This window comes from Pollachius pollachius, assembly GCF_949987615.1.
Source record: "Pollachius pollachius genome assembly, chromosome: 5".
Classification (NCBI taxonomy): Eukaryota; Metazoa; Chordata; class Actinopteri; order Gadiformes; family Gadidae; genus Pollachius; species Pollachius pollachius.
Window position 1 is genome coordinate 26,582,370 of NC_136938.1, and position 25,110 is coordinate 26,607,479.

The 25,110-nt window shown below is 47.9% G+C and overlaps 2 protein-coding genes across 5 annotated transcripts in view; both read right to left on the minus strand.

The window, feature by feature from the left end:
* Positions 1–17,038, minus strand: part of LOC307076245 (cytoskeleton-associated protein 5-like) — a 29,483-nt gene extending 12,445 nt beyond the window's left edge. For 2 of the 3 annotated variants that reach the window (XM_079737176.1, XM_079737178.1), the window contains exons 1-32: positions 16,928–17,038; positions 16,528–16,612; positions 16,039–16,232; positions 13,360–13,566; positions 13,037–13,208; positions 12,376–12,514; positions 12,165–12,262; positions 11,958–12,071; positions 11,768–11,872; positions 11,292–11,381; positions 10,701–10,865; positions 10,400–10,528; positions 9,971–10,114; positions 9,621–9,725; positions 9,207–9,317; positions 8,484–8,576; positions 7,905–8,090; positions 7,708–7,802; positions 7,543–7,600; positions 7,255–7,380; positions 7,000–7,139; positions 6,687–6,861; positions 5,976–6,089; positions 5,111–5,239; positions 4,195–4,389; positions 3,459–3,579; positions 3,209–3,312; positions 2,462–2,575; positions 2,086–2,208; positions 1,688–1,837; positions 627–830; positions 161–296 (exon numbers count right to left, since the gene is read on the minus strand). In XM_079737176.1, the coding sequence (XP_079593302.1) occupies positions 161–296; positions 627–830; positions 1,688–1,837; positions 2,086–2,208; positions 2,462–2,575; positions 3,209–3,312; positions 3,459–3,579; positions 4,195–4,389; positions 5,111–5,239; positions 5,976–6,089; positions 6,687–6,861; positions 7,000–7,139; positions 7,255–7,380; positions 7,543–7,600; positions 7,708–7,802; positions 7,905–8,090; positions 8,484–8,576; positions 9,207–9,317; positions 9,621–9,725; positions 9,971–10,114; positions 10,400–10,528; positions 10,701–10,865; positions 11,292–11,381; positions 11,768–11,872; positions 11,958–12,071; positions 12,165–12,262; positions 12,376–12,514; positions 13,037–13,208; positions 13,360–13,566; positions 16,039–16,232; positions 16,528–16,584 (4,093 nt within the window). In that variant the 5' untranslated portion in view covers positions 16,585–16,612; positions 16,928–17,038. The remainder of the gene's footprint in view (positions 1–160; positions 297–626; positions 831–1,687; positions 1,838–2,085; positions 2,209–2,461; positions 2,576–3,208; positions 3,313–3,458; positions 3,580–4,194; positions 4,390–5,110; positions 5,240–5,975; positions 6,090–6,686; positions 6,862–6,999; positions 7,140–7,254; positions 7,381–7,542; positions 7,601–7,707; positions 7,803–7,904; positions 8,091–8,483; positions 8,577–9,206; positions 9,318–9,620; positions 9,726–9,970; positions 10,115–10,399; positions 10,529–10,700; positions 10,866–11,291; positions 11,382–11,767; positions 11,873–11,957; positions 12,072–12,164; positions 12,263–12,375; positions 12,515–13,036; positions 13,209–13,359; positions 13,567–16,038; positions 16,233–16,527; positions 16,613–16,927) is intronic. The other variant, XM_079737177.1, reaches the window with a different exon arrangement.
* Positions 17,039–17,661: 623 nt separating this feature from the next.
* The window catches only part of lrp4 (low density lipoprotein receptor-related protein 4), an 81,061-nt gene continuing 73,612 nt past the window's right edge, over positions 17,662–25,110 (minus strand). The window contains exons 29-38 of one of the 2 annotated variants that reach the window (XM_079737375.1): positions 24,867–25,085; positions 24,075–24,209; positions 23,664–23,772; positions 23,063–23,207; positions 22,434–22,547; positions 22,099–22,207; positions 21,843–21,907; positions 21,635–21,722; positions 21,164–21,305; positions 17,662–20,145 (exon numbers count right to left, since the gene is read on the minus strand). In XM_079737375.1, the coding sequence (XP_079593501.1) occupies positions 19,804–20,145; positions 21,164–21,305; positions 21,635–21,722; positions 21,843–21,907; positions 22,099–22,207; positions 22,434–22,547; positions 23,063–23,207; positions 23,664–23,772; positions 24,075–24,209; positions 24,867–25,085 (1,468 nt within the window). In that variant the 3' untranslated portion in view covers positions 17,662–19,803. Of the gene's footprint in view, positions 20,146–21,163; positions 21,306–21,634; positions 21,723–21,842; positions 21,908–22,098; positions 22,208–22,433; positions 22,548–23,062; positions 23,256–23,663; positions 23,773–24,074; positions 24,210–24,866; positions 25,086–25,110 lie in introns of both variants that reach the window. The other variant, XM_079737374.1, reaches the window with a different exon arrangement.

The window sequence follows — 25,110 nt, forward strand, 5'->3', positions numbered from 1 at the left end:
ATGTGAACCCCGGCAGGAGAGAAGGACCCATCAAGCGACGCACACGGGGGAAATTAAGAGATCAAGTGCCTTAGATAAAGAGACCGTCAACCTGTCGGCCCCAGGGTTTTCTTTCATTCAACTCGCCGTCCCCTCCAATTATACTCCTCTCTCCTCTCACCGGAACGCTGCTTGGAGTTCTTGGACTTGGCTCCTTCCATGATGAGGGGGAAGAGCCGGCTGGCTGGGTACACCTTAGCCAGGTTGGCCATGATGAAGCGGACGTCCTTCCGTACCACGTCCTTCGACTCTCCCATCTTCAGGCCCCGACAGAACGAGACAGAGAGACACAGAAGTTAGGCAGACGCATCGTTTCAGAGATGAACGAGGGAAACTAAATAGCCCGATTGAGTGTGTGGGGGGGGGAGGGTGCTTTTCAGATGGCCCCTGTGCACATCGTGTGTCACCATGGAGACTCGGGGAGGGGCTTGCGACCGCCACTGCAGTCAAATGCAACCCCCACCGACAGTGCAACTCATCATTATGCACCCCCAGCCAAAACACACACACACACACACAGACGATAAGAAGAAGACGATAAGTTGGGTCCATCGGGATCAAAGGCCAGAGAGGGGGAGCGCGCCGACCTTGAGGATGAGGTAGGGGATGAAGGCGGTGGCCTCCAGCTCGCTGAGGCGGTAGTCCTGCTGGCTGAGCAAGGGGAAGAGGAGCTTCAGGAACTCCAAGGCCTTCATCAGCACGCTGGTGTTGGTGTCGAAGAAGCGCAGCGTGAACCACTTGAGGACCAGGTCCAGGCAGGACACCATCGAGGCCATCTCCGCCTCCAGATGCTTCAAAGTAAAAGGCGCCCACGGGGGGGGGGGGGGGGGATTAGGTCAGACAAATTCACGGTCAAGAATGCTGGAGAATTAATTAACAATTACAGGATGTCCAAAATACATATCAATGACAATTTAAACTATAAACTAACTTCATGGGTACTTTTATAGTTGTTTTTTCTCGGCTACACATCACTCAAAGCAAGCCAAATGAAAACATGTTTTTATAAAAAAAGTCATGAACACATTCCGAGAAGTGTCTAAACAGTTATCCAAAGATAAACGATAATACACATTAAAAGGTTGTGTCAGCGATGTTGGGTGACGTCACTGCTGTTTGCATTTGAAGCGAGATACCAAACAAAGAGAGCCCGCTCGCCCCTCCCTTCAGCGTTTCATGCATCCAGTAAAAACCATCATGAACCCAGCGCGAAACCCCACAACACCATGTCGGCGATTGGTTGAATGTTTTTTGTTTTTGAGTGGTTGCTGATTTGTTTTTGTGTACCATCTCGGAGCACAGGCCGCCTACAGAAACACGTTTCTTTGACGGCCTGCTCACGGGACGGGCAGCTAGCGGATCGTGAGGAAAGACCAGTTGAACGTGATCACTTGTGTCTCGGCCTAGAACCGCTGATACAACCTTTAAATAAAGTGGTGTGATAACAACAACAACAACAACAGAGAGCTACACTTGGGAAGGAGCGCGAGTCAGGTGGCCCCTGTGCACGTGGGGTGTCCCCAGCGGGGGGTCGGCGGGGGGCGCGGCCGCCACTGCAGCCAGCGCCCCGCTACAGCAGTGCAACTCATCACCCCCACGCCCCTTCCCTCCAGGACCAGACAGCACTCGTTGGCGGCCGGGCTCTCACCTCCGTCATGGCGTTGATGGCCTTGATGTGGCGCTGGAAGTCGGCGTGGAAGAGCTCGTCCTGCAGCCACTTGGCCACGCAGGGCGCCATCTGGCCGCGGAGCTGCTCCACGTACTCGTCCCGAGGGGACGGGAAGTTCCACTTCAGCACCTGGGGAGGGGGGGGGCCGGCGTGGCAGGGCGGAACGGTTAGTATACAGACGCTTTAGATTCTACAAGAACAGGAAACAGACAGATTTTACCTCAATAATTGTAAAATAAAACACACACACACACACACACACACACACACACACACGGTGGTCAACAAAAGCAGAACACACCATAAAAGCACATCCACATGTCCATGAAAGGAAGAACGCAACTCAAAAGATAATTTACGCGCACACACACACACACCTTTAAGCTCTTCTCGTCCTTGGCACGCTGCTCCTTCCTGTTGGGGACCAGGATGAAGAGCGGCCCCGAGTGGTCGTCCTCCTCTTTCACCTTGGCGGGGGGCTTCTTCCCCACCGTGGCGCACTACAAAAGGACACGGACACAAGGAAAGGTTGAGACGAGCAAACCCCTAACGGTGACTATGAATCGCCAGGTTGCAGCAAGAGGGAATTCATTGCAACGCATTTCTACACACCCTCCACCGTTTATCAGAAGGCACACCAGCAGTGAGTGAAGCCCTAGCACCCCCGTGTGTCCTTAGAAGAAATGAGCGATACACAGAGTGCTCAACACCAGAGCCTCCCCCGGAACAGGTTGTGTAATGCTTAAAAGGTACCCGTTTGCGTTTCTTTGCTAGGGAGCATCCGGGAGTTTTGCTGCCGGTCGACTCTTTCTCCAAGCTGGAGTTCAAGATGCTGCCATCGCTGGAGTTCAGCTCCTGAGACCTCCGCTGACCGAGACAACGGCAAGGCTCAAACAGTGAGCAGATACCCTGGGGCTGCAAAGCTACACCCCCCTCGATTCCACCCACACGTTCACTAGAGATGTTCTGATACCATTTATTTATTTTCCCACGATACCGATTCAGATTCCTGAATGGGTATCGGCCAGTACAGAGTATATCCACGATACAGCATCTACTTGTTCGTATTGATGGGTTCTCTTACGATGACAGCAATGTATAGTCGGTTACTTACTTACTTTTTATCAGAACTCAATTATTTACAATACTACATTTGTTTGTAAAACCCATGTTTTTTTTTTTTCAACTTGGTAGCTCGATCACACGTAGATCGGAGATGACGCGTTCCCATTCCGCCGTTCCACCTCCGACCACTAACTAACACAGCATAACACCGTAGTGTTTGTGATGTTCTTTGCCTGTGTAGTAAATGAGCTAGTCACGTGATGGCATTTGATCGTTGCATAGACTTGCGTACTCCCTGATACTGCATTTTAGGCAGTATCGGAGGAATTTTACTGGTATCGGCACAACTCAAACTTTGACTCCCCAAATGATCTTCCCTTGAAATAAAAACAGATTTACCTCTAGTACATGAACTTTGCTGACAGACAAACTCACCTTCCCTCCTTTGGGTGCGGACGCCGCCTTAGAGATCTTTACGTCGACTCTGTCCTCTGTGACGTCAGAACCTGAACAGGCTGTCGACGCCACTTCAGCGGCGGCTGGCAGCAGAGAAAGAGGAAAAAGAAAAAAAAACGGTCAAACCTCCAAGCTGGCGGCTGGGACAAATCACTTTGGGTCCGGGTGTAAATTTGGCACGTCCCGTCGCTTTGCTGGCAAAACGGGAGCGGCGGAAGAGGCAACATACCTGCGGCCTGCCGGCTGACGGAGGGAGCGCTGGCAGCTGCTTTGGCGAGGGGCGCCGGCTTGGCTGGCATGGCGGCCCTGGCTTTATCCAGCAGGGACGCCACCTGGTCCTTGGACGCCGGCTAAACGGAGGCAGAGTAGTCAGACCGGGCGGCGGGCTAACTTTGACTTGCATCATTGCCGATGTCAGCACAGCCAGAGTCGCTCAGCAGCTTCCGCAAAAGACTCACTTGTTCAGAGTTCACCTAGAGTCTGCCTAGCTTCCCCCTTACCCACCCCCCTCTTACACACTTATTGTATGTTGGACATCCTGGCACTTCATGTACACACTTATTGCATATTTTAGGTCCTTGCACTTAAAGAAAAAATATATATATATTAAATAGTACTGGGCATTGTGTGGCATCTTATCTTAGCTATCTTTGTGTACAGGGAATGGGTTAACCTAGCAATGGTAAGTTCTTGGCACTAGTTTCTGTGAACATCCTAACTGTAACCACAGTGCTATATATAGTGTAGTTTGACTTTCTTCTGACACAATGAAATAAAGCGTCTGCTAAATGCCCTCAACGTAAAGACCAACAACGAAAGTCTGCAAACCAGGTTATTAAAAGGAAGCGCGGTCGAGTTGTACGTGGTGATTTCTCTAATCACATGTGAGCGTACAGGGTCGATGAATCCCAGAGGCGTTGAACAAGTGATCGACTACAGGATGGCTGGATTCCCGTCTGCCCTACCTTGAGTTTCCCCACGGCCTTGTTCATCTTGTCGAAGCCCAGGTGGGTCATGAAGAGGGGCAGGGCGTCCTGGGCCTTCTTGCGCACCTCTCCGTTGCGGTCCTCCAGACAGGCGTACAGGGGGGCCAGGCACAGCAGGAGGTCCGACGGCCCCGCGCGCAGCGTGGCCAGGCGCTCCGTCAGCCAGCCCAGCAGCTGGAGGGTGAAGACTATATTCCGTAAAGTAGTCAAGATGGTCGAGTTTGAATGAATGAAGTGTGTGTGTGTGTGTGTGTGTGTGTGTGTGTGTGTGTGTGTGTGTGTGTGTGTGTGTGTGTGTGTGTGTGTGTGTGTGTGTGTGTGTGTGTGTGTGTGTGTGTGTGTGTGTGTGTGTGTGTGTGTGTGTGTATATATATATATATAAAAAAGAGAATATAATTGCCAACATAGACCTTCTATTGAAAAGAGCTCAAAACTAAATGGTGCATTACAGGTTGGGGCATTTCGTAATATACATTTACTTATTCTACAGTTGCCGAACACAGTTCTATTTTGTAACTCATACACGTTTCTCCCGTCAATGAGAAGTTTGCAATGCAATTCCCTATATTTACATTTAGTATACGCTACACACGAACCTCCTAAGATGGCACAATTTGATTAGTTCGCCATCTCGGGCAATATCCCATGATTGAGATCTCAAACTCGGGATATTGTTACGCCCGTCTCGTCACGCTAATAAAAACAAATGTAGCATACACTAACAATAATTCACCTCAGGCTCACTATTCACTTTCGGCGAATATTTGTTAGCTATACATCTTTATAAAGAAATCGTGCAGTGAAAAAACAAAAAATAAATAAACACATTTGACAGGAGCAACAGAACTTTTTTGGACCGCCGTCAAAACCAAACTGGGCGGACGGAGGCGCTCACCTCCTGCTTGAGGAAGTGGTTCTCCTTCTTTAGCTCCTCCGACAACTCCTCGCCCTCCAGCCACTCCTTCATACCCGTCTGCTCCGCCCAGGCGTTCATCGTGTTCAGGGCGGCGGCGCGGACCAGGTTCTGGAGAACGGCGGCACACCGAGGAGGTCAGCTACTAGGGGCGCCGCGACACTTAGCCTGGGGCTAACTACGCCCTCCCCGGGTCGGTGTGGTTAAAAGTCCCACAACGTGCCACCAGGTGTGAGTGATCACAGGCCGTTTGGAAAATCCGTCCCTTATGACATCACAAGTGGGGCGCGTCCATTTGTGATGTGACCGATAGATGAGCAACGTTTGCTACAGTCCACTCGGTAGGCTGATCTATCCAGCACACACCTAGGTGGACACGCCCACCTGGGAGGTGATATGGGGCAGATTTTCAAAACGGCCTGTAGTGGCTAATCACACTCACACCTGGTGGCATGTCATGGGACCTTTAAGAGCAGTGTTGTGTATTGATTTTAGAGGTGGGACAAAACATTGATAGGGCGATAAATAGTCGCCCTTCTTTGTGCGTGTTTTCACAAGTGACATAAATTCCGACTTTGACGGTGCAGGTTATTTTAATAAATAAAAATTAATAAATTAATACTAATAAATTAAGTGCACAACAGAAAAACTCAGTTCGGACCATGAATAAATAGCGGATTCCAGAACTTCACAGTGACGTTATATTCACAGATATATCGTGATGCATTGTTGGATAGGATTGTCCAACACTATACAGATTATCGCGATATTATCGGTATCGTGGGCCATGCATGACGTATCGTAAGGTACCCTTTGCGTCCCACCCCTGATGGCTGGCTGGCTGTACCTTGCCGTCCCCCAGGACGGTGATGACCGGTAGGCCCAGGGCCTTGACGTGCTGCTTCAGGCCGGGGCCCATGGCCGTGGCCAGCTGCTGCATGATGCCCAGCGTCTGCTGGACCTGGTCGAATAAGACTGATTAGTGTATGAATATGAGCGGGTGACGGCACAACCAAGAAAGCTCAGCTATGGTTTAACCGGCCTACAGCGTGGACTGCATTCTAAAAGCCGGAAACTACCAGCTCCCTGCCCTTTGGCTTCAGGGGACAATTCCCCAACATGATTATTTTAATCCACACTTTCCTGGACTCCACAGGTCCCTGTGTGTTTGAGCCCATCATTCTTAAACCCAGGAGAGAGAGAGAGAGAGAGAGAGAGACACAGACAGACAGACAGACAGACAGACAGACAGACAGACAGACAGACAGACAGACAGACAGACAGACAGACAGACAGACAGACAGACAGACAGACAGACAGACAGACAGACAGACAGACAGACAGACAGACAGACAGACAGACAGACAGACAGACAGACAGACAGACAGACAGACAGACAGACAGACAGACAGACAGACAGACAGACAGACAGACAGACAGACAGACAGACAGACAGACAGACAGACAGACAGACAGACAGACAGACAGACAGACAGACAGACAGACAGACAGACAGACAGACAGACAGACAGACAGACACTTGCTGCTCGGTACGTACCAGGATCTTGTTGGAGTCTGCCAGACGGGCCTTGAGCGCCAGCGGAAGGTCTCCCAGCGCAGGCTTGATATACTTGGCCTCCGATATGATGGCCGCCACCTCGTCCAGCCCCTCCTTCCGGATCTTCCAGTTCTTGTCCGAGATCTTCGCCATCAGGTCCCCAGTGATCTTCTCACTGTGTGAACCCCATAGAGATCCCCCCCAGAAAGGTTCAAACAACAACAACCACTAACAACGACATAAAAAAAACAAAACACTAAGGGTTTCCTGATGGGGAAGACAGACAACAGGAGCGGGGAAGTCGACAGGTCACCTGATGTCTGTGCGGGGAAGCAGATCCACGACGTCGGACACGGCCTCGTCGACTCCCTCCTCGTTTGCCTCCCCTTCCTTCTCCTCGTCCTCGTTCTTGCTAAAGCCTCTGATGGGGGCTGGCGCGCTCTGACCTTGCATCTGAGGGGGGAGTGGGCGGGCATGCATAAAAATACATTTCAAACAGTAACCCCGGTTCTCTCACTCGCTTTCCTTTTAATCGTTGGGAGGCATTTCCATCTATTGCAGCACCTACCCTCTGGAACTCTGTGTCTATCTGAGACAGCAGGGCAGCCTTCTCGTCCTCAAAGAAGACGCGCAGCGCCGTGCCCAAGTACAGGAACATCACGCCCAGCAGGGAGACGGCGGCCGTACGGACCGCCTGTGGTGGGGGGGTGTATGACACCACATAGGTCAACAGCATGTTCGTGGTAGAGTAAAGTGACCCTAGATACCGTTGTGAGACTGCAGTAACTATAGGACTGTGTGATTGACTTGATACCCGAAATGGATAAAAAGAAAGAAACAAAAAAAAAAAACTCACAGGATTCGTGGCTCCCAAAGCAGTCTTGACGTTGGTGATGAAAGCCTTGACGTTGACTCTAAGGAGACGAGAGAGGATTTGTATGAAATCACAAACGAGCGATAGAAACAGAAACCAGATGGTAGAGATACCATCCCGATGGTAAAGAAATAGTGGAACTTTTACCCTTTGAATCCAAACTCTTTTATAGCATTGGTCAGCCAGTTGAGAGCCTCTGCTTGGTTCTTCGGATTCTTCTGGGCAAAGGCCATCGAGACGACCTACGGAAACGTTCGGAACGAGAGCAGCGTTACAGTAGGGAATGTGACCCTCCGTGAAGCGCACTCGCGGCCGATACGGGCGGGTTCGCCGCGTGACGCTACCTGCTCAGCGGTCCAGGGGAGGGAGCAGGCCTCGCCGATGGCCGTGAGCGCGTCCTTGGCCTTCCCGCCGCACTTGACGTCGGAGACCTTGTCCACCAGAGCCTCGAGGACCACAAGGGCCGAGGTCTTGGAGAAGCGGCCCCTGTGGGCCGCCGCCGCCACCACCTGCAGCTTCAGTCCCATCACCTGGGAGGGGAGAGGAGGAGAGGGTCACGCTGGTTAAACCATCCGGCCCATCTGACACCCCGCTTTAAAAGAGGCGTTTCGTCACAGCTTTGTGCGTACGTCTTGACTAAAGACGAATGTCAAGCGGCTGTAATGGCGTCAAATTAAAAAACAAAATCAGAAGAATGATGGGAAGAAAGCATTTCTCATGCGTGATTATTTTAAAAGGAAGGGATGTGGACGAATAGGCTGAATATGAGTAATCAGTCGATGGAAATAGTTCTGTTCCACTAGTTACAGGAGGAAACTTTTCAGACTTTCACAGGGATGTCATGATTTTTTTTTGAACAGATTCCCATCTTTGTTGAGCTACTGCCATTTCCCAATTCTAATAGGGGCTACACATTTTATTACCTGAAAGTTGGTCTCTTTCCATCCTGGTTTCTTGGCCAGCATTCGGACCAGAGCCTGGCAGGGCATCTCGTCACTATCCATACTCTCCACGGCCTGGAGGTCAAACGGGTCACGGTCAGGTTATACATACCACTTTCTCAGTGAAAACATCAGGGTTGTGGAATAGCATTCCTGTTAGTATCAGACAAAGCGCCACACTCACCACCTTTAAATTAGGCCTTGAGAAATGGTTGAAAGCACACCAACGTTGCTCGTCATTGATTTTTATCTTATTTCATGTTTTTCTCATTGCGCAATTTATTACTCTAGTCATTGTCCCCACTCATTGTATGTTGTGTATATATTGCGCATTGTCCCTGTCAAATAAACGTAAAATAATTACAAAAAAAAAAAAAATGCTTTGTTTCCCCATTGATGTCCCAAGAAAGCACAAACTGGACAGAGAAAAGGTTCCTTCTCCATGGATACCAGGGGGCAACTATGAGAACAAGCAATGAAGTCATGATGTGGGCATGGTTACAGCAGTGTGGCCACCTTAGATACATTTATGTTGTAAATACAAACGTTTAGATGCGTTCTGAACCGCTCACCGTTATGCATTATACATATTTCATTTCCCATGACACGATTAAGTACTGACCCATCTCTTACAATTATGATAATATGCTGAAAGTTGCCCCACTTTGACATTCCACACACACAAAACCTTGTCTGACAACTGACCTTGAGGAACTCCTCCATGCTGGCCAGCCTCTCCTTCCAGTTGCCACTGTCCAGCTGCTGCATGCAGGTGGTGGGGAGGACAGCTGCAGCCCTCTCCTCACACACCTCCACCTGGTGGAGAAACACAGCAGAGTCACGACCGGCCATCTGGGTGGGCGATTCATAATTATTTTAGATTTGAACATTTTTCTATTTGACCATTTTGTGTATTTTTTGGGGGCGAAATTTCAACGTTCTCAGGTACAAAGTGTTTTTTAGGGAGAGACATTCTTAACAGATACATCATGTTTTCAAACTCAAAAATAGTTTGAGTAATATTGACCAAAATGATCGCGATTATGATTTTTTTTCCCCCATAATCGAGCAGCCCTATCTGAAGCCCATCTGCCCGGGGTCGTAGGCCCCCCCACTCACAGAGAGCTCAGTCTCCACGGCCTTGGGCTCCGCCTTCTTGCTCTTCCCTCCGTCGGGACGTTTCCCACCGGCCGCAGGTTTGGTCTTCTTAGAAGCCCCAGCTGCCTAGGAAGGGCAATTCATAAAAATATAAAATAATGAATGTCAGTAGTACAGGAGGCTTGAGTGTAAGGATTGAGAACAAGTTTAAATGGGCGCAAATGCTATCCCTTAGAAACATTAAAAAAATAATAATTGTTTGCTTGAGGTTTGAGAAACAATTACTGTGACGATTTCACATTGTGCAAACATGATTGACACCAATAAGCTCTGTTGGGGATGGAGGTTCCACTATCGGGAAGGTTGTTTACCCTGGCCGATGGGGGCTTTTTTGTGGGTCCAGCAGGCTTGGCAGGAGGCTGCGGAGTTGGCGGTGGAGCAGCGACAGACTTCTCCTTCACTTCTCCCGCCTTCTTCGACCCAGCCGGTTGGAGCTTGTCGGCGAACTCTTTTATCTGAAGGAGAAAGAAAAAAAAAGAAAAAAAAAAAGGAGTTGAGCTCGGGTCATAAAAAAGGCACAGAGCGTTTGAATCTAAAGATCAATTGAATAAAACAGGAATGCACCAGGAGAATACAGTAACAAGGTGGAGAGGAAACTAGAAGAGGTGTGAGTGGAACGTAAAGAGCAAAGTATGCAACACATTAGGGTTTGGGTGAAAGTCTTTAAAAGTTTCAGAAGAGACTAGGTCAGTAAATGAAAGCTGCTCAGAAGCCGACATGTTTTTTAACATAAAAGATACCTTCTCGAGCTTGGCTTTGTCGACGTCAGCCAGGAAGGGGTTGACGGCGCGCTCTCCCACGACTTTCATCAACGTCGCCAGGACTTCAAAGGCAGCGTCTCGCACTTCAGGAGCCGAGTCATTCACTTGCTGCCGGGAGAGAGAGGAGACAGATCCACATCAGTTCCCACCGATTCCCCAGAGGGTACTCGGAAACCCTTTTACGACATCACAACTAGCCAAAGTCGAATGGCTTTTTTTCCTAAACCCCTTTAGTGCTTTTTTAAAGAGCGACACAGCGATGGAGGCGTTGGTGGTTAACCTTGAGCAGGGCGATGCAGAGGGGTTTCACCAGGGTCTTGGGCAGGCTCCCGGGGGCAGAGAGACGGACGCTCCTGGCCAGGAACAACGAGACCTGCTGCTTGATGGAGGGGTTCTTGTTGTCCATCATCGCGAGAACATCTTCACTCATGCTTTGGAGCGTGGTCTGTAAATCCACAAGTGTGATGCAAAATGAATGCAGAAACTAACAGAATGCCTGCACTTGAAGTCATCCGCAGTAGACTGGGGAATCCTTTCCTGATATAAAGCTTCACAAGTAATTCTGAAAATGGGCCTTTACAATAAAGTTATGCAAGAATTGCCAACGATCCGTTAGAGCAGGCTTAAGTTTAAGGGTTGAGAATGAGTTTATATCGGGTAAATTACGTCCCTTAGAAAAGGCATTTTGGAGGACAATTGATTTCTTTAAAACAATGCATGGACTGGGCGATAGGTGCACCAGAAGGAACAGGGTTGTTAGCACCCTAATAGCAAGATGCTTTAGATCGATATCTACAGATTGCAACAAATTACTTTGAGCAATTGGATAGAATGGACAAAGAAGTTGGCATGAGGGTCGGGTCGGCCTTACTGTGAGAAACACTGCGTCGATGGCTTCCTGTAGAGTCTGGACAACGTGAGGCTTCTTCTCCTTAAACTTCTCCAATAACGCGGACACCACCTGGAAGGGGAGAGCAGAATAATCACTGTCAGCCGGTTGTACCGTCAAACTGGCAGTAATAAAATAGGGCACAGCTTGCAGCCACAAATATTCATTAAATGTAATTCTTATTTTTGTTAACCCTAAAGGAAATGCTTAAACTGCATTAAAGGCTGCATGTCATGTGGAATCTTTATAAATAGAAATAGGGTGACATGCATTTGCTTTATAGGTCTAGTACAAACATCTGTGACTTTTAGGATGGGCTTTAATTCTTAATTTGCCATTGAACATGTAAAGGAAACCTCATACGTTGCTCATCTTGCTAAAGGACCAATCGTGCAGCACATCCTCTACTTCTGAATAAAGGGTCCTTATCGAGTGCCTGATTATTCATGAGAACTTACAAGACCAGCATACGTCCCAAACTTCTTCCTGAGACCAGTTGCGATTCCAGCGAGGCACTTAGCAGCCAGAGACACCAACATCACATTGGCGTCTTTAGCTATGACCTACAAAAGGGAAACGTTGGTTTATAACGGCCATGGGAGTAACAACACCTCAGCGCACGATTAGTACGTTACACACGGGTAGTACCTTCTTCAGCGCGCGGATTACATCCCCATAATCCCCCGCTTCCAGCTTGGGATTCTTAGCGAGCGTCTCCAGAGCATCCAGGGATTCTTTCCTTTCCTGCCACTTTTTGGATTCCTGTCGTTAAACACAAGAGGTTGATACAGAAGCCTCAGCGACACCGATAAAGGTAAAGATCAAACGCATCTCCGCAGGGTAACAGCAGCTTACAAGTTTTTCATAGAAGTCTTTGGGGAGTTTGGAGAGGATGTCCACTGGATCCAGGAGTTCGTAGGGATCCATATGTGGGACAGAGTCCTCAACGTCACCTGAAACGGAGCACATCAGAGGATGCAGATGGTTTAGCAAAGCTTGGGTTCAGTCACATTTAGCTCAAGATGTCAGTTATAGCATTGATTATGATGATAAAAATATAACTTACTGTTTCCGTGCACATCCTCCACCTCGTCTACCGCGGCTTCCACGTGTTTCTGCTGATGCTGCTGCTGGGAGCGGAGGAAACGGCTCGGCCTGGGGGCTCCGGGGGCGACCTTACCCCACTCCTCCTCCAGCTCCTTCAGCTGAGGGGGTAGAGACCGAACCGTCACACGTCTGGGCCACAGGTGACCCTAACCCAACTTAATCCATGTAGAAATGGGCATGCTACACACAGGACAAAATGTATGTTCGCATTCCAACTACTGGGCACAGGAAATCCATTCATAGGCTGGGCATTGCCTTGATGTTTACTTGTTTTGTCACGGTTTGAAATAAAAGCAGCCATTAACCATTTCTATAAAAAAAAAAAAAAAAAAAAAAAACACCCCCATTTATAGAAATGGCGAAAGCAGTCTCAAAACAATGTTTTGGGAAATCTGATGTTGGGGACGCAGGTTGTTCATGTCGGTTTATTGTGTTTGCAGAAGGTGATTCATGCAATGGTTCTCTATGTTGCCATATAGGTCTCGCTCCGAGTGCGTGTGGGGTGATGACTGGCTTAACCTTTGCACACTTATTAAAGGTCTGCAGCCTCACCCAGGCCCAGAGTCCAAGCTTAAACCAGCCAACACACATGTAATGGTTTACATACAAAAAGGGCTGACCTGTACAGGAGTCAGGGTCTGAAGGGAAGGCCTTAATGCGTCTCTGATCCATCTGTAGACTTCTACAGCCAACAGCCTCGCTTCATCTCGCACGGCCTTGTCTCTGGACGCAAACAGCTTCGGCAAGACCTTGACTATGGGCTTCAACGTCACCGTTTTGCCTCCAAATTCACTAGGGTTAAACAGATAAAGATCACAGGTCCATAAAAAAAAAAAAAAACACGAATACATACATACAGAAAAATCCCTTCAAGATGTTGGCATTTAATAGTTTGACTGAAATATAATTCACTGCTCAAAATCAAGAGGCCCCTCAGGCTCACCAGAGTGACTTCCGAAGGGTTTCTACGCAGGCCAGGACGGTCTTTGGGTTCTTGTTGTCGATGCCCTTGATGAGCTCCTCCTGGACAGCGTCCGCCTTTTCTATCTCGATGAACATGAGGCAGATCTCAAAGCCCAGCTCTCTGGCCCGGACCTTGGCCTGGTTAAAAACCTTCATCACCACACCACTCACAACCTCACCCGCCATCCTACAGGAAAAATGTAATCAACCATATCGTCACCACAGAAAAGGCAATCGGAGCACATAGTTATCAGAGTTGATGGAATAATTAGCCTTAGTCTTCATTTCTTGTATGCACTTTTCCCTTCTAATTCATTATTCTGTGTGTCAGGGGTTGACACTAACGGTTGCCCGCTTGCCCGGGGCAACTAAAAATAATAGAAAAAAAAAAAAATTCTGGTTGCCCGAAAGGGCAAGTGCATTTTTAAGGGTTTGTTGAAATGGATATTTATTTAAGAGTTTCTAAAAACTGCAGAACAACCATTTTTTTCCGCAAAATCACACCAATTAGATATATTTGCAATTGATCAGTGCGCTGTCTTCTCTTGGACAGCGTGTTAACAGACACACAGCGCAAACATAGCCCCGCCTCCTTTCACTCACTCGCAGTGCGGTCTCTGGCAGTGATTCGGCACTAGTCTCAATGCTCTGTGTGACGGTGTTAACTAAAGGTTAGTTAACACAGCTAGCATCTCAGTGCAGCGCCGCCAGGACCGGTTTAGGTAGAGAAGGTGGACGGAGTAGTGATGGAGGACTGCGGTTTGGAAGTACTTTAGATTAAAGCAGATTACCAAGGAAAGTCAAAAGCATAATTTAAAGTCATATGCAAATGCAATAACAAGGTTTTGGGTTTCATAACTGTGCACATGCACAGCAATAGCGATATTTTTGACGAAATTGGACCTGCACAAACTATATATTAAATGAAAGCTGAGCATCCACCAATTCCGACAATCTAAACCATATCATTCTGGGCCTAAAACTCGCAAATAACAACTTAAGAAGAAACTTCCCATTTTCTTTTAACAACCAACAATGAAATTTTAACTTTGTGATATTTGTCCACAAAGTTGAATCTGATCTCATTAAACCACCATAAACAGATAATCCAGCGGCCAAAATTTGCAACTAAACATGGTGTTAACAATAAATTTGGTAAAATCGCCTTCAATCAGAACACATGTTCTTCAGCGCAATCTAGTGGCCATATGTGTATTTACGAAAGTTTGGCTTGGTGTCATTCAATTATATTTGCCCTGAACTTTAAATAGAGGTGTGAAGTGTCAAAATGGCAAGATATCTACCTGTTTGTGTCTCATAGTACGACAGTGATACCAACTGATAATTATTTCAGGTGGAAATGTAATCTTCGACTTATGCCGTAAAATAGTATCCACATTGAATATTTCCCTTGCACAACAATCTTTCTATTGGCACCAAGATGTAATATTATCGACCTAGCAGTTTTGGAGATATACTCTATTTACTTTGGTTACATTCTTTCCTGGAAATAACTTTTTTCCCAAGGTATCGAAAATGGGATAGAATATCAATATTTTTCCAGGTATAGTATCGAAGTTAGAAAATCCAGTATCGTGACAACACTACTAACGCGATTGTTTAGTTAGACTTACAAGAAACGTGAAAGTTAAAAAAAAATACATATCTTTGATACTACCTTGGAACTTTAGTTATTTACATTTGCATAAAATCCAGATGAAAGCATGCAGGTCTACATATCAGTCCCTCCAGAAAAACGCGATTATGCGATCGCATAATTCAACGCATAATCAGCCAAAGTCCGTATATTCATGCGGGGGGCGCATTTTTTCAAATATGCCGCACTTTCACCACACTAATTGCCGATTTCCACGCAAAATATTCGGGGCTTGCATGATTTCATAATCCCCGCATTTTCGTTGCAAAAAAGTCACATGAAACATTGAAAAATGTTGCGTTTACTTCACACAAGAGCAGCCATTTCCCCCTGTTGCCATGGGAACGTTATGAAGTGACGTATTTTTGGCCGCAACAATCACAAAAAAACGCCGCATTTTTCTGGAGGGACTGACATAACTGGGCGATAGCTTTAAAAGGATGCAACGGTGGACTGAAACCACTTCATGGCACGATGTGACCATTTGGTAAATAAGTAAAAAAATAAGTTTGTTATTTTTTAAACAATTTGGGCAAGTGTACATTACATTCGGGCAAGTCGAACATGACCTGTACTTGCCCGATGGGCAAGTGCTTTTGAAACCTTAGTGTCAACCCCTGTGTGTTCTAGCGTGTTGCAGTGACTTTGACTGAATGCGTGGCCTATCGCAGTGACTTCAACTAACTCTCTTATGGTTAAGGAGCCAGCACCCCATCCCGGATTTTAAATGTTTCGTGTGTATATAAATCACAATTATGACACCCAGTGCACTCCTAATGATCCCTGGATGGAGGGATCCCCCTCTCTACGTTCCATCTCAAGATTTATACCTTGCTTATTACATTTATTTCTTTTTCTTGCCCTCCGGGGGGCTAGGGTCAGACGGGGCGGGGGGAGGGGGTCATAAATATATGGCCCGTTAAGCCCTTTGAAACTGCACCTGTGATTAAGGGCTATACATATAAAATTGAAAAATGAAATGAGAGCGTCATATAATCATACCTATTCGCTATATGTGCATTCTGTACAAAGGCCAGGGCGGCCTCCAGTCCCTTCAGCTGGGCCACGGCGTTAGACTCTGTCACAAACTTCTTGATTAGTCCCAGGAACTTCACCCATTCTGAGCTCTTCTCGTCGTCGATCCTCTGGAAGACTTTCAGAGCTTCCTCGTAGCCAGTTAACCTCGCTTTCCATGCCTGCACAACACGGTTGAATCAGTCACTTAACTCTGCATGTGTTTAAATGTAACTTGAACTTGTGCATTAAAGTGTTGTCTTTCTGTGCAAATTGTATGGTTTGCTTGGTTCATTTGTTTGCATGTGTTTGAGTTCCTTATGTCACTTAATCATTTATAATTGCTTTAAAAAAGTATGTTAAAAACACGCCTTCATATTCATAACTGAGGACATATGTAAATGACTGGTAGTCATTTACATTACTGCATTCAAGGTGCAGCAGTTCGTGCTGTCATCTAACATGTTGAAAGTTCACCTTGTGTTCACACTTCTGGTCGACAGGCAGCTTCATCCACTCGCTGTCATCCTCCATGATCTGAAGTTTATCGAGTCTCTTTTCACTGTAAGAACAGAGAGGTGATAGATGAAGGCACTCAGGCTAGGATGACCATTTCCAGAATAAACACAGGGCTGCACACAGATAAGCACTGCTTGTTCAGGAAAGAATACAACTCTTTAATAGATTAGCTCTCCTTTAACTCGCGTTATGAGACAAAACAAAGCTTCATGTAGCGTAGCCACTGTTCCTAGCTACATTAGCTTAGCATTCGCTCGCTATTACGTTACATTGACTTCAGAAACAACGTTTAGACTCATTTAAACATCGGAAGCAGACTAGTTTATTCGCTCGTAATGTTCAATGATTGTCAACTTACCAAATCGTCAGGTATTTCCACTTTAGGTATTGTCAGCGTGTCAATAATGGCAGGGGTGGCTCGTTTATTGAAGTGTTGTGATCGCAGCGCAGTTTAAACGATTGCGGTCCGAACGCGGGTCGCTGATTAGTGGAGCAGCACGGCCAATGGCATCGCTCGGCTGGAAAGTTCAAATTCGTCTGAGTTAAACAACCAATGAGAGAAGGCGCGATTGATCACGTGACTTCAGGCAGTCCTATCGAGGGGATCTCAAATTACGCAGCTGTAAACGCGTTAAATAAATAAATACATAACTATATAAATAAAGTGAATTAAAAAATATTTACATTATTTAAGATATATAAATGCGGCGTTGTCCTGGGCCTTTTCTTACAGTTACTTGCAGACCTCGAATCAGTTTTATATAATTATTATTAGGACACATTTTCTACACTTAACGACGTGTGAAGTTATTAAATACGACTTGAAGTCTTATAGATATAATGAATTGTTCATGATACATATCATGCACTTTGATTTATATAACGTGTGTATTTGTTTGTGTGCCAATTATTCTCACAATGAATAATTTCTCTTGTGATTATTAAATAAACTCAAAATCTATAAGATCATGCTAGGATGTTCTCTCATGATTCAACATGTTCATAAAAAAAATGGCCCACGCATATAATTGAAATGCAAATGCTGTTTTATATTAAAAGATACCAAAGAGATAATTCACTATACCACACAACACAGCTTGTTAGTACTGCCATGGAAATACATATACAGTCTGTTCATATTTACACATTAAGTGACAACCATACAAAGAAACCATAAATACCTCTTTTTGTTACCTTTACAACAACTATACTCGACCAATATTTCATAACAAAAGAACACTATTAAATAACGGGCATCCCTATCATTTACAACGCTTGGATACAGTGGTTAAAATAATCCAGCAAAATAAAAACGTTCTTCTCCAGTGAGTAAAATTAATACAGGTCAAAAAAAGCATTAAATCCCTTTATACAAAGGCAACATAATAAACACAACGTCTCACCCCAGGTTTGCTTTAATCGGCCAGGTTAAACCTGTACAGTCGGCATCTCATCCGCAGAATGTGTGAGGCTGTATTTTGGGGTTAGGCTAATTGAATTAGTTTTGATGCGCTGTAGGCCCACTACCGATACACCGTCCAAAGACTACAGGTTATAGCTGCCAAGACCCCTTTTTGCTGTCGGCCTCAGTGCGATGTCTAGCAGCGAATCGGCACGTCGCTGAAGGAGTAGAACACACTTCAAAATGCATGGTCTGAAATGTCTGGTAATCGTCGATGGTCGTGTCCTTTCATCTTTAACGGTAAAACGGCAATACATGTTAAAACAATGCGTCTTTACTTTTGCTTGGATTTAATTAACGTTATTAAGTTGTCAGTGATATATTTCTAAACTATAACCCCGATGCTCAATGGTTCCGGATATGCACAGTGTTATACACATAATATACAGAGAGGTGGGGTCTCATGTGTTATACTGGGAGCGTGGAACGACACTCCATTACAGATTTACAGAGTTGATGAGATGTACTATTCACAAAAATGCTACCATAGAACCTGACGTGCATTTAAACAACCCCAGAGTAATATAAATAGAACTGGATGAGAAGAAAAGTGGGGGGGAAAGTTTGGCACTTAGGCTATACTTCATCATGGCGTCTTCTGCTGTTCAGGAGAAGGAGCAAATCAGCGATTTTCCTGAAACATAAAAGGTTCTTGCAGTCTTTTCTTTGCCGGTTTCATTTAGGATGAAAGGACTCTGACCGGAGAGCCCAGATGACATCCACGGCCGGGCTCTGAGCACTGAGGGGAAAACGGTCCAGTCCATAGAAGTAGGGTGGAGTGAAGATCCAGTTTTCAGGAAAAACAAAACATTCATTTGTAGTGTACTGTAGCAGGAGGAAATGAGGGCAGATATGTGAGAGGCTCTCCCCTTTGGCACTGTCCATAAATATCACTTTTGAATATCTGAGAATGCGAACAGCTTGAACACAACAATCAGGCCATTTCCCAAAAAAATATCAACAAACCCACTCTGAGATATAAAATGTTCATAAATAGTTCATAGAGACTTGACGACTGACCAGTGGCATGAGGGAGGGCGTTTTGTTACATATTCAAGCAGATTTTGTTTAGCATTGTAAAAAAAAAAAAAAAAGTTCACAAAAATGTAATTCTACACAAAAACAGCGTCCCTCGCTTTGAAACTTTTGCATCTTTAAAAAACAAAGGCTCCAGGAATCCCTGGATGCACTTTTCCGCTCCATCTGCAAGAGTCTTGCGCACTCCATTCCAGCATAGTCATTTATTGTCTTTATTAGTTGTCAATTTTGCCATAAATAGTTCTGAGTGTATGGATTTGCATTTTGTCCATAAATGTACGCATTTATTAGCAAGTGTGCAGGCGGGACGGAGTCCATTCTTCAGAGGTTTTGCCTTGATGTGAACTATATTATTACTCAGGATCAAATGGACTACGTTTCCTACATAGCATCAGAATGCGACTACCTAGGATCCGGTGTACCTATGCGGTTGTACCTAACGTCTATATAAATCTTTGCAGGTATAAGTTGTACCGAATATAAATATGTGTGCGCTTGTTCGTGTTTGTCTGTTTCCTAGGTATGCGGCAAGAGATTTGTAAAAAAAAAAGCACATGAAGTCGAAGGGACGAGGGGTGGGGGGAGTGGGTTGAGGGAGCGAGAGAGAGAGAGAGAGAGAGAGAGAGAGAGAGAGAGAGAGAGAGAGCGAAAGAAAGAGAGAGAGCGAGAGAGAGAGAAAGAGAGAGAGAGAGAGCAAGCGGAACGGCACCACTAAAACCACCGCCGCCGCCGCCTCACACTTGGCTCTCGGTGGAGGGCTTGCGGGCGGAGGCCCAGCCGGTGTCGGGCAGGCTGTGCTGAGTGTGGCGCTGCGGGGTGACGGTGGACGGGGTCAGCGTGCTGATGGACGAGCACTCGGACGTCTCCTCCTGCAGCAGCTGCTCCGTCTCGCCGTCGTCCAGCGAGGCGCTGCTGGCCTGCAGGGACACCGTGTCGGTGCGCATGCAGGTGTGCAGGCCGCCGCGCGACGGCTTGATCTGCTTGAGGTCGTCCCAGTAGAGGTCGTCGGTGGACAGCAGGCACACGCCCTCCACGATGCGGATCTTCTCCTTGGTGTAGCCGCCGTCCACGCCGCCCTACGGGGCAGGGGTGTCGGAGGTGAGCCGGTGGACACAACGCAGAAGATAACGGACTGACACACTGACGGACAGCAAACCACTCTTGAAGTGCCAGCCTCACACGCCAACCCATGCACTGCAGTTTAATAAAGGCTTAGCATCGCTGTCCCCTGGGGTTAGTTCAGTCCAGTTGGTCCTAACCTGGGGGTTGAGGCCCCAGCTTGAGGTCACAAGGCCAGGATCATTTTGAGGCGTTTTTGAAAAAACTGAATAGCGGCCTCATTTACTGATCGCAGCATTTGTGTTTACGTCACGAGACGCCATTCAAGTTAAGGAATGTTTTGCTGTCATTGTGACAAATGTAAGGTTAGGTCACTTGGTGGAAACAACAAAGGACGCAGACCACTGGCGAAGTTGGGCCTTTACATGTTAAACAGTAGCAGTAACGTCACACATTTGTCACGCCATTACAGTTTCAAAAGTATTTTGTTGTGTAAGGCAAGCGATCACCTAGAAGTGCAATATTTCCACACAATGTGTTAATGTTGCACACGATCGAAATCCGTCATTTTCAACGAACGGCAACTTTCAACATGCGTTTAGAGAATCACACAGCGCTAACAAGCACTGCAGCAGAGAACGCGTGAGTGAGGCGGAACTGAGTTCAGAAAGGCCTTAAGTTCCTCCATGCAGCGTAGCTACCTCTCCACGGGACAGGTCGGTCAAAAGATAAAGGGAGAGAGGGAATTGTAAGGATGAGAGAGCTGTGGTGGGGGAGAGAGGTGGGCGGGGGGGGGGGGGGAAGAGAAGGTACAGATGAGAGTCGACTTCGGATGCCGGCGTCATATCACACATCACAGAGCATCACAGAGACACAAACGGTCTCAGAGACGACCGACTGCAGCTACTCCACGAGGCGAGGTTAAGAAACTGTAAACGATTCATCACCCTGGTCTCATTTATTTCAAATGAATTCCAAGAAAAAGAGCAGGAGTCTTTGCTTTCATTTTTCATTCATCGCTTTCGGTTTAGTTACCTCCTTCTTATATCGCAGCTGGTTGTAGATGGGAGGCTTCTGCGAGGCCTCGATCTTCACCTCCTGAGTGGAGGTTCTGTACGAGGGGTTGCTGTACGTCAGGTTGCTCACCCCCGGGTCGGCAAACTTTGATTTCTTATGCCTGACAGATCGAGAATGTGAACGGTAGGAAAATGAAAAATTTAAATAACATCCAAACCCTATAGCAAACTTATAACCCTGTAACAAACCTATCCCAAACTATAACTCATTTTTACATATTTTTATTTGAACTTATCTTTATTTACTTTATCTAGTATTGTTGCTGCTATGTGGCTGTTAAGGAACCAAGCCTACAAATAGCACTCTTGTGTACTTGTACAATAAGATGTAATCAAATATTCAGATTGTAATTCTGAACAGATGTAAGCAGTGGTAACCACTGTTCATGGAGAGAGGGAGACGAGGAATGGGGTGATGAGGTGCAATCACCTGTAGATAATGAAGGCTGCGATGAGGATGAGAATAGCCAGGATGGTCAACACTCCACCAATCACGTAGCTGATGTGAAGCCCTTCCCCTGGGAGAGACGACACAGATGCTTGTTACAGGGTCGTCCCGCAGGTTGATTGCCAACAAGACATTAGCATATGCAGATTAAGGCTGGTGATGGAAACAGGGGCTCGGATCCGTCACTCACCGTGAGGAGCTGAAATCACATTGCTCTGCAGGCATCCTTCAACGTTCAGGTTCTTGTCGGTGCAGCTGCAGAACACAGAATCCACAACGAATAAAAATGACAACTGCCGACTTTGAATAACAACGTGTTGGATGAGATGTAAAGCATGAACAAAGCGTACACACTGAGGGCTTTGTTTAGTGGAGCATCACCAGAATCGTAACAGAGCAAACAGCCAACATCTGTTGGAATGAATTTGGTTGGAGACGAAACCTACTTGTGAAGCGCCGGCCCGTTCAGCGGAGCGTCGGAGGCTGCCTTGGGGAGTTTGGAAGCCGGGGTGACGGGGCTCCCTCTAGTGGGCGGAGCGGGAACGTAGCCTGAGACTGATCAAACGCATGCAAGTCAGCATTGGAATTCAATACAAATATTATTGTTCAAACTACCTTGATCACATTTATTGCACGCACACACATACACCCACGCAATCACAGACAGACACAGCGAACACACACACACACACACCAACGCAGACAGACAGACAGACCGACAGACGGACACACAAACACAAGCATAGACACACACACACAAACGCACAAAGCAGCCACTCACTGGTGGAGCAGGGTCTGCCGTCGGGCTCATCAGGGCAGGAGCACACAAAGTTGTTGGTCTTGGCGAAGCAGAGGTGTGTGCAGCCTCCGTTGTTGGCGCTGCAGAGGTTGGAACCTGGGGACAGACGGCAGCCGTTCAGTGACGTGCCTCTCAACCGGTGGACCAACCACAGCTCAGACCTATCACAGCGTCTGCAAACAACCGTTCGGACTCGGTGCCCTTTTTCAAAGCAAGCGCACACACACACACACACACACACACACACACACGTGGCACACACCAACTAGGGAGACCAACTATCACATGCATACACCCACACGCGCACACACCCATACATTAACACGCACACATCACCATCAACACTACCAGACACACGCACACACACAGGACCACTACCACACACGACCACACCCACCCACTCACTAACACACACCAGCTCACTACCACACACAAACGCACACACACGCACACACACACACACACATAACTCCTTGGGCCTCGTATCCCGGCATGGTCATTAGCCGGGATGGGGCGGAGCCTGAACTTGGCGGATGACGTCATCCGTCCTGATGATTTGGAGTCGTTTTAAGACCGGGGGGGGGGTCGACGGACGTCCACCATCTCCTCACCTGACTGGCGGTTAGGGGACACCACTATGATGTCCATGAGGCCCTCCACGTTGGCCAGGACCGTTTCCTTGCTGCGGCCGGCGTGTTTGTCCACGCGCTGGATGGACTTGGTCTGCCAGTCCGTCCAGTAGATCCAGCGGTCTTGCTGCGAGAGTCGGGAGAAAGGGGTTAGAGGGGAGGGAACCGGCTTGGGCTGGGGACACCGGGAGAGGAGGAGAAGGGGAGAGAGAGAGAGAGAGACAAACACAGAGAGGAGGAAAAGGGGAGGGAAAAAGAGGAGAAACACAGACGGACAAGGAGCCGGGGAGGGGGGGGGAACAAGGAGGAAAAGAGGGAAAGAGAACAGGGTGGGGGGGGGGGTTGGAGACAAAAAGAAGGGAAGAAAAATGAAGGTCAGAGATGGAAAAGGAGAAGGAATGGTTTACGTTGTAATGAGCTCTCAGTAGGAGTGTCGAGGTGGGCACAACAGAGTGGTGTCACAACGCAGAGGCTGGATGAGTGGAGGAGTGAGGGGCGAGAGGGAGCACAGGAGAGGGAGGAGGATTGGGCCGAGGGGGCGTTGGTGCCCCGTCCGGGAGACGGGGGGGACGGGGGGGGGTACCTGCGTGAGGGCAAAGGGGTGTGAGACAGGGCTGACGAGGATTTGACGCAGCTTCCCGTTCAGGTCTGAGCTCTCGATCCGGTCGAGGTGGGCGTCCACCCAGAAAATCCTGCGACAGAGAACAGAAACACCACCGACGTCAACGCACGCTGTGGACGCTCAAAGAATGGATCGGAGCTCTCCATGCTGAGCCCGCTAGCCTGAGAATGATCAAACACATGCAAGTCAGCACTGGAATTTAATACAAATATTAATGTTCACAAACTACTTTGATCATTTTTGTCGCACACACAAACACATTCACACACACACAATCACCACCGGTGACGACAGTTCCAGTTTGACCTCAAGCACAGTTGTGCAAGTGGAGAGAGACACACACACACACACACACACACACACACCACGTACCTGCGCGTGTCGTAGTCCAGGGTGAGCCCGTTGGGCCAGCCCAGGTCCGTGTTGATGAGGACCTTGCGGTCGGAGCCGTCCAGATGGGAGCGCTCGATCTTGGCGATGTGTCCCCAGTCCGTCCAGAACAGGTACCTGGAGGTGGAGAGAGGAAGCTCGGTGGTCAAACCAATAAAGAGACCATGAGGTCAAACCAGCAACAAATTCCAAGTTGGATGCATGTTTAATTCTTTTATAATATTCCGTATAGCGGTTCAGCATTGCAAACACAGTATTATTATTGAATCCCTTGCTACAACAAATTTCACAAATGAGCTCAATCTGTGTCTCACCCTACAGCGGCCCCTACTGGGCTCCTGTCTCACCCTCCCTACAGCGCCCCCTACTGTCCCCCGTCTCACCCTCCCTCACGCTACAGCGCCCCCTACTGTCCCCCGTCTCACCCTCACTACAGCGCCCCCTACTGTCCCCCGTCTCACCCTCCCTCACGCTACAGCGCCCCCTACTGGGCTCCTGTCTCACCCTCCCTACAGCGCCCCCTACTGTCCCCCGTCTCACCCTCCCTACAGCGCCCCCTACTGTCCCCCGTCTCACCCTCCCTCACCCTACAGCGCCCCCTACTGGGCTCCTGTCTCACCCTCCCTACAGCGCCCCCTACTGTCCCCCGTCTCACCCTCCCTACAGCGCCCCCTACTGTCCCCCGTCTCACCCTCCCTCACGCTACAGCGCCCCCTACTGGGCTCCTGTCTCACCCTCCCTACAGCGCCCCCTACTGCCCCCCCCCCGTCTCACCCTTTGCTGGGGAAGACGGCGATGGCTCTGGGCTCGTCCAGGCTGTTGTTGACCAGGACCTTGCGGCAGGTCCCGTCCAGGCGGGCCACCTCGATGGTGTTGCGTCCGGTGTCGGTCCAGTACATGTTGCGGGCCACCCAGTCCACCGCCAGCCCGTCGGTGGTCTTCAGGCCCTGGCTGATCACCGTCTCCATGCCCGTGCCGTCCAGGTTGGAACGTCTGGAGAAAGAGAGTTTGTGGATGC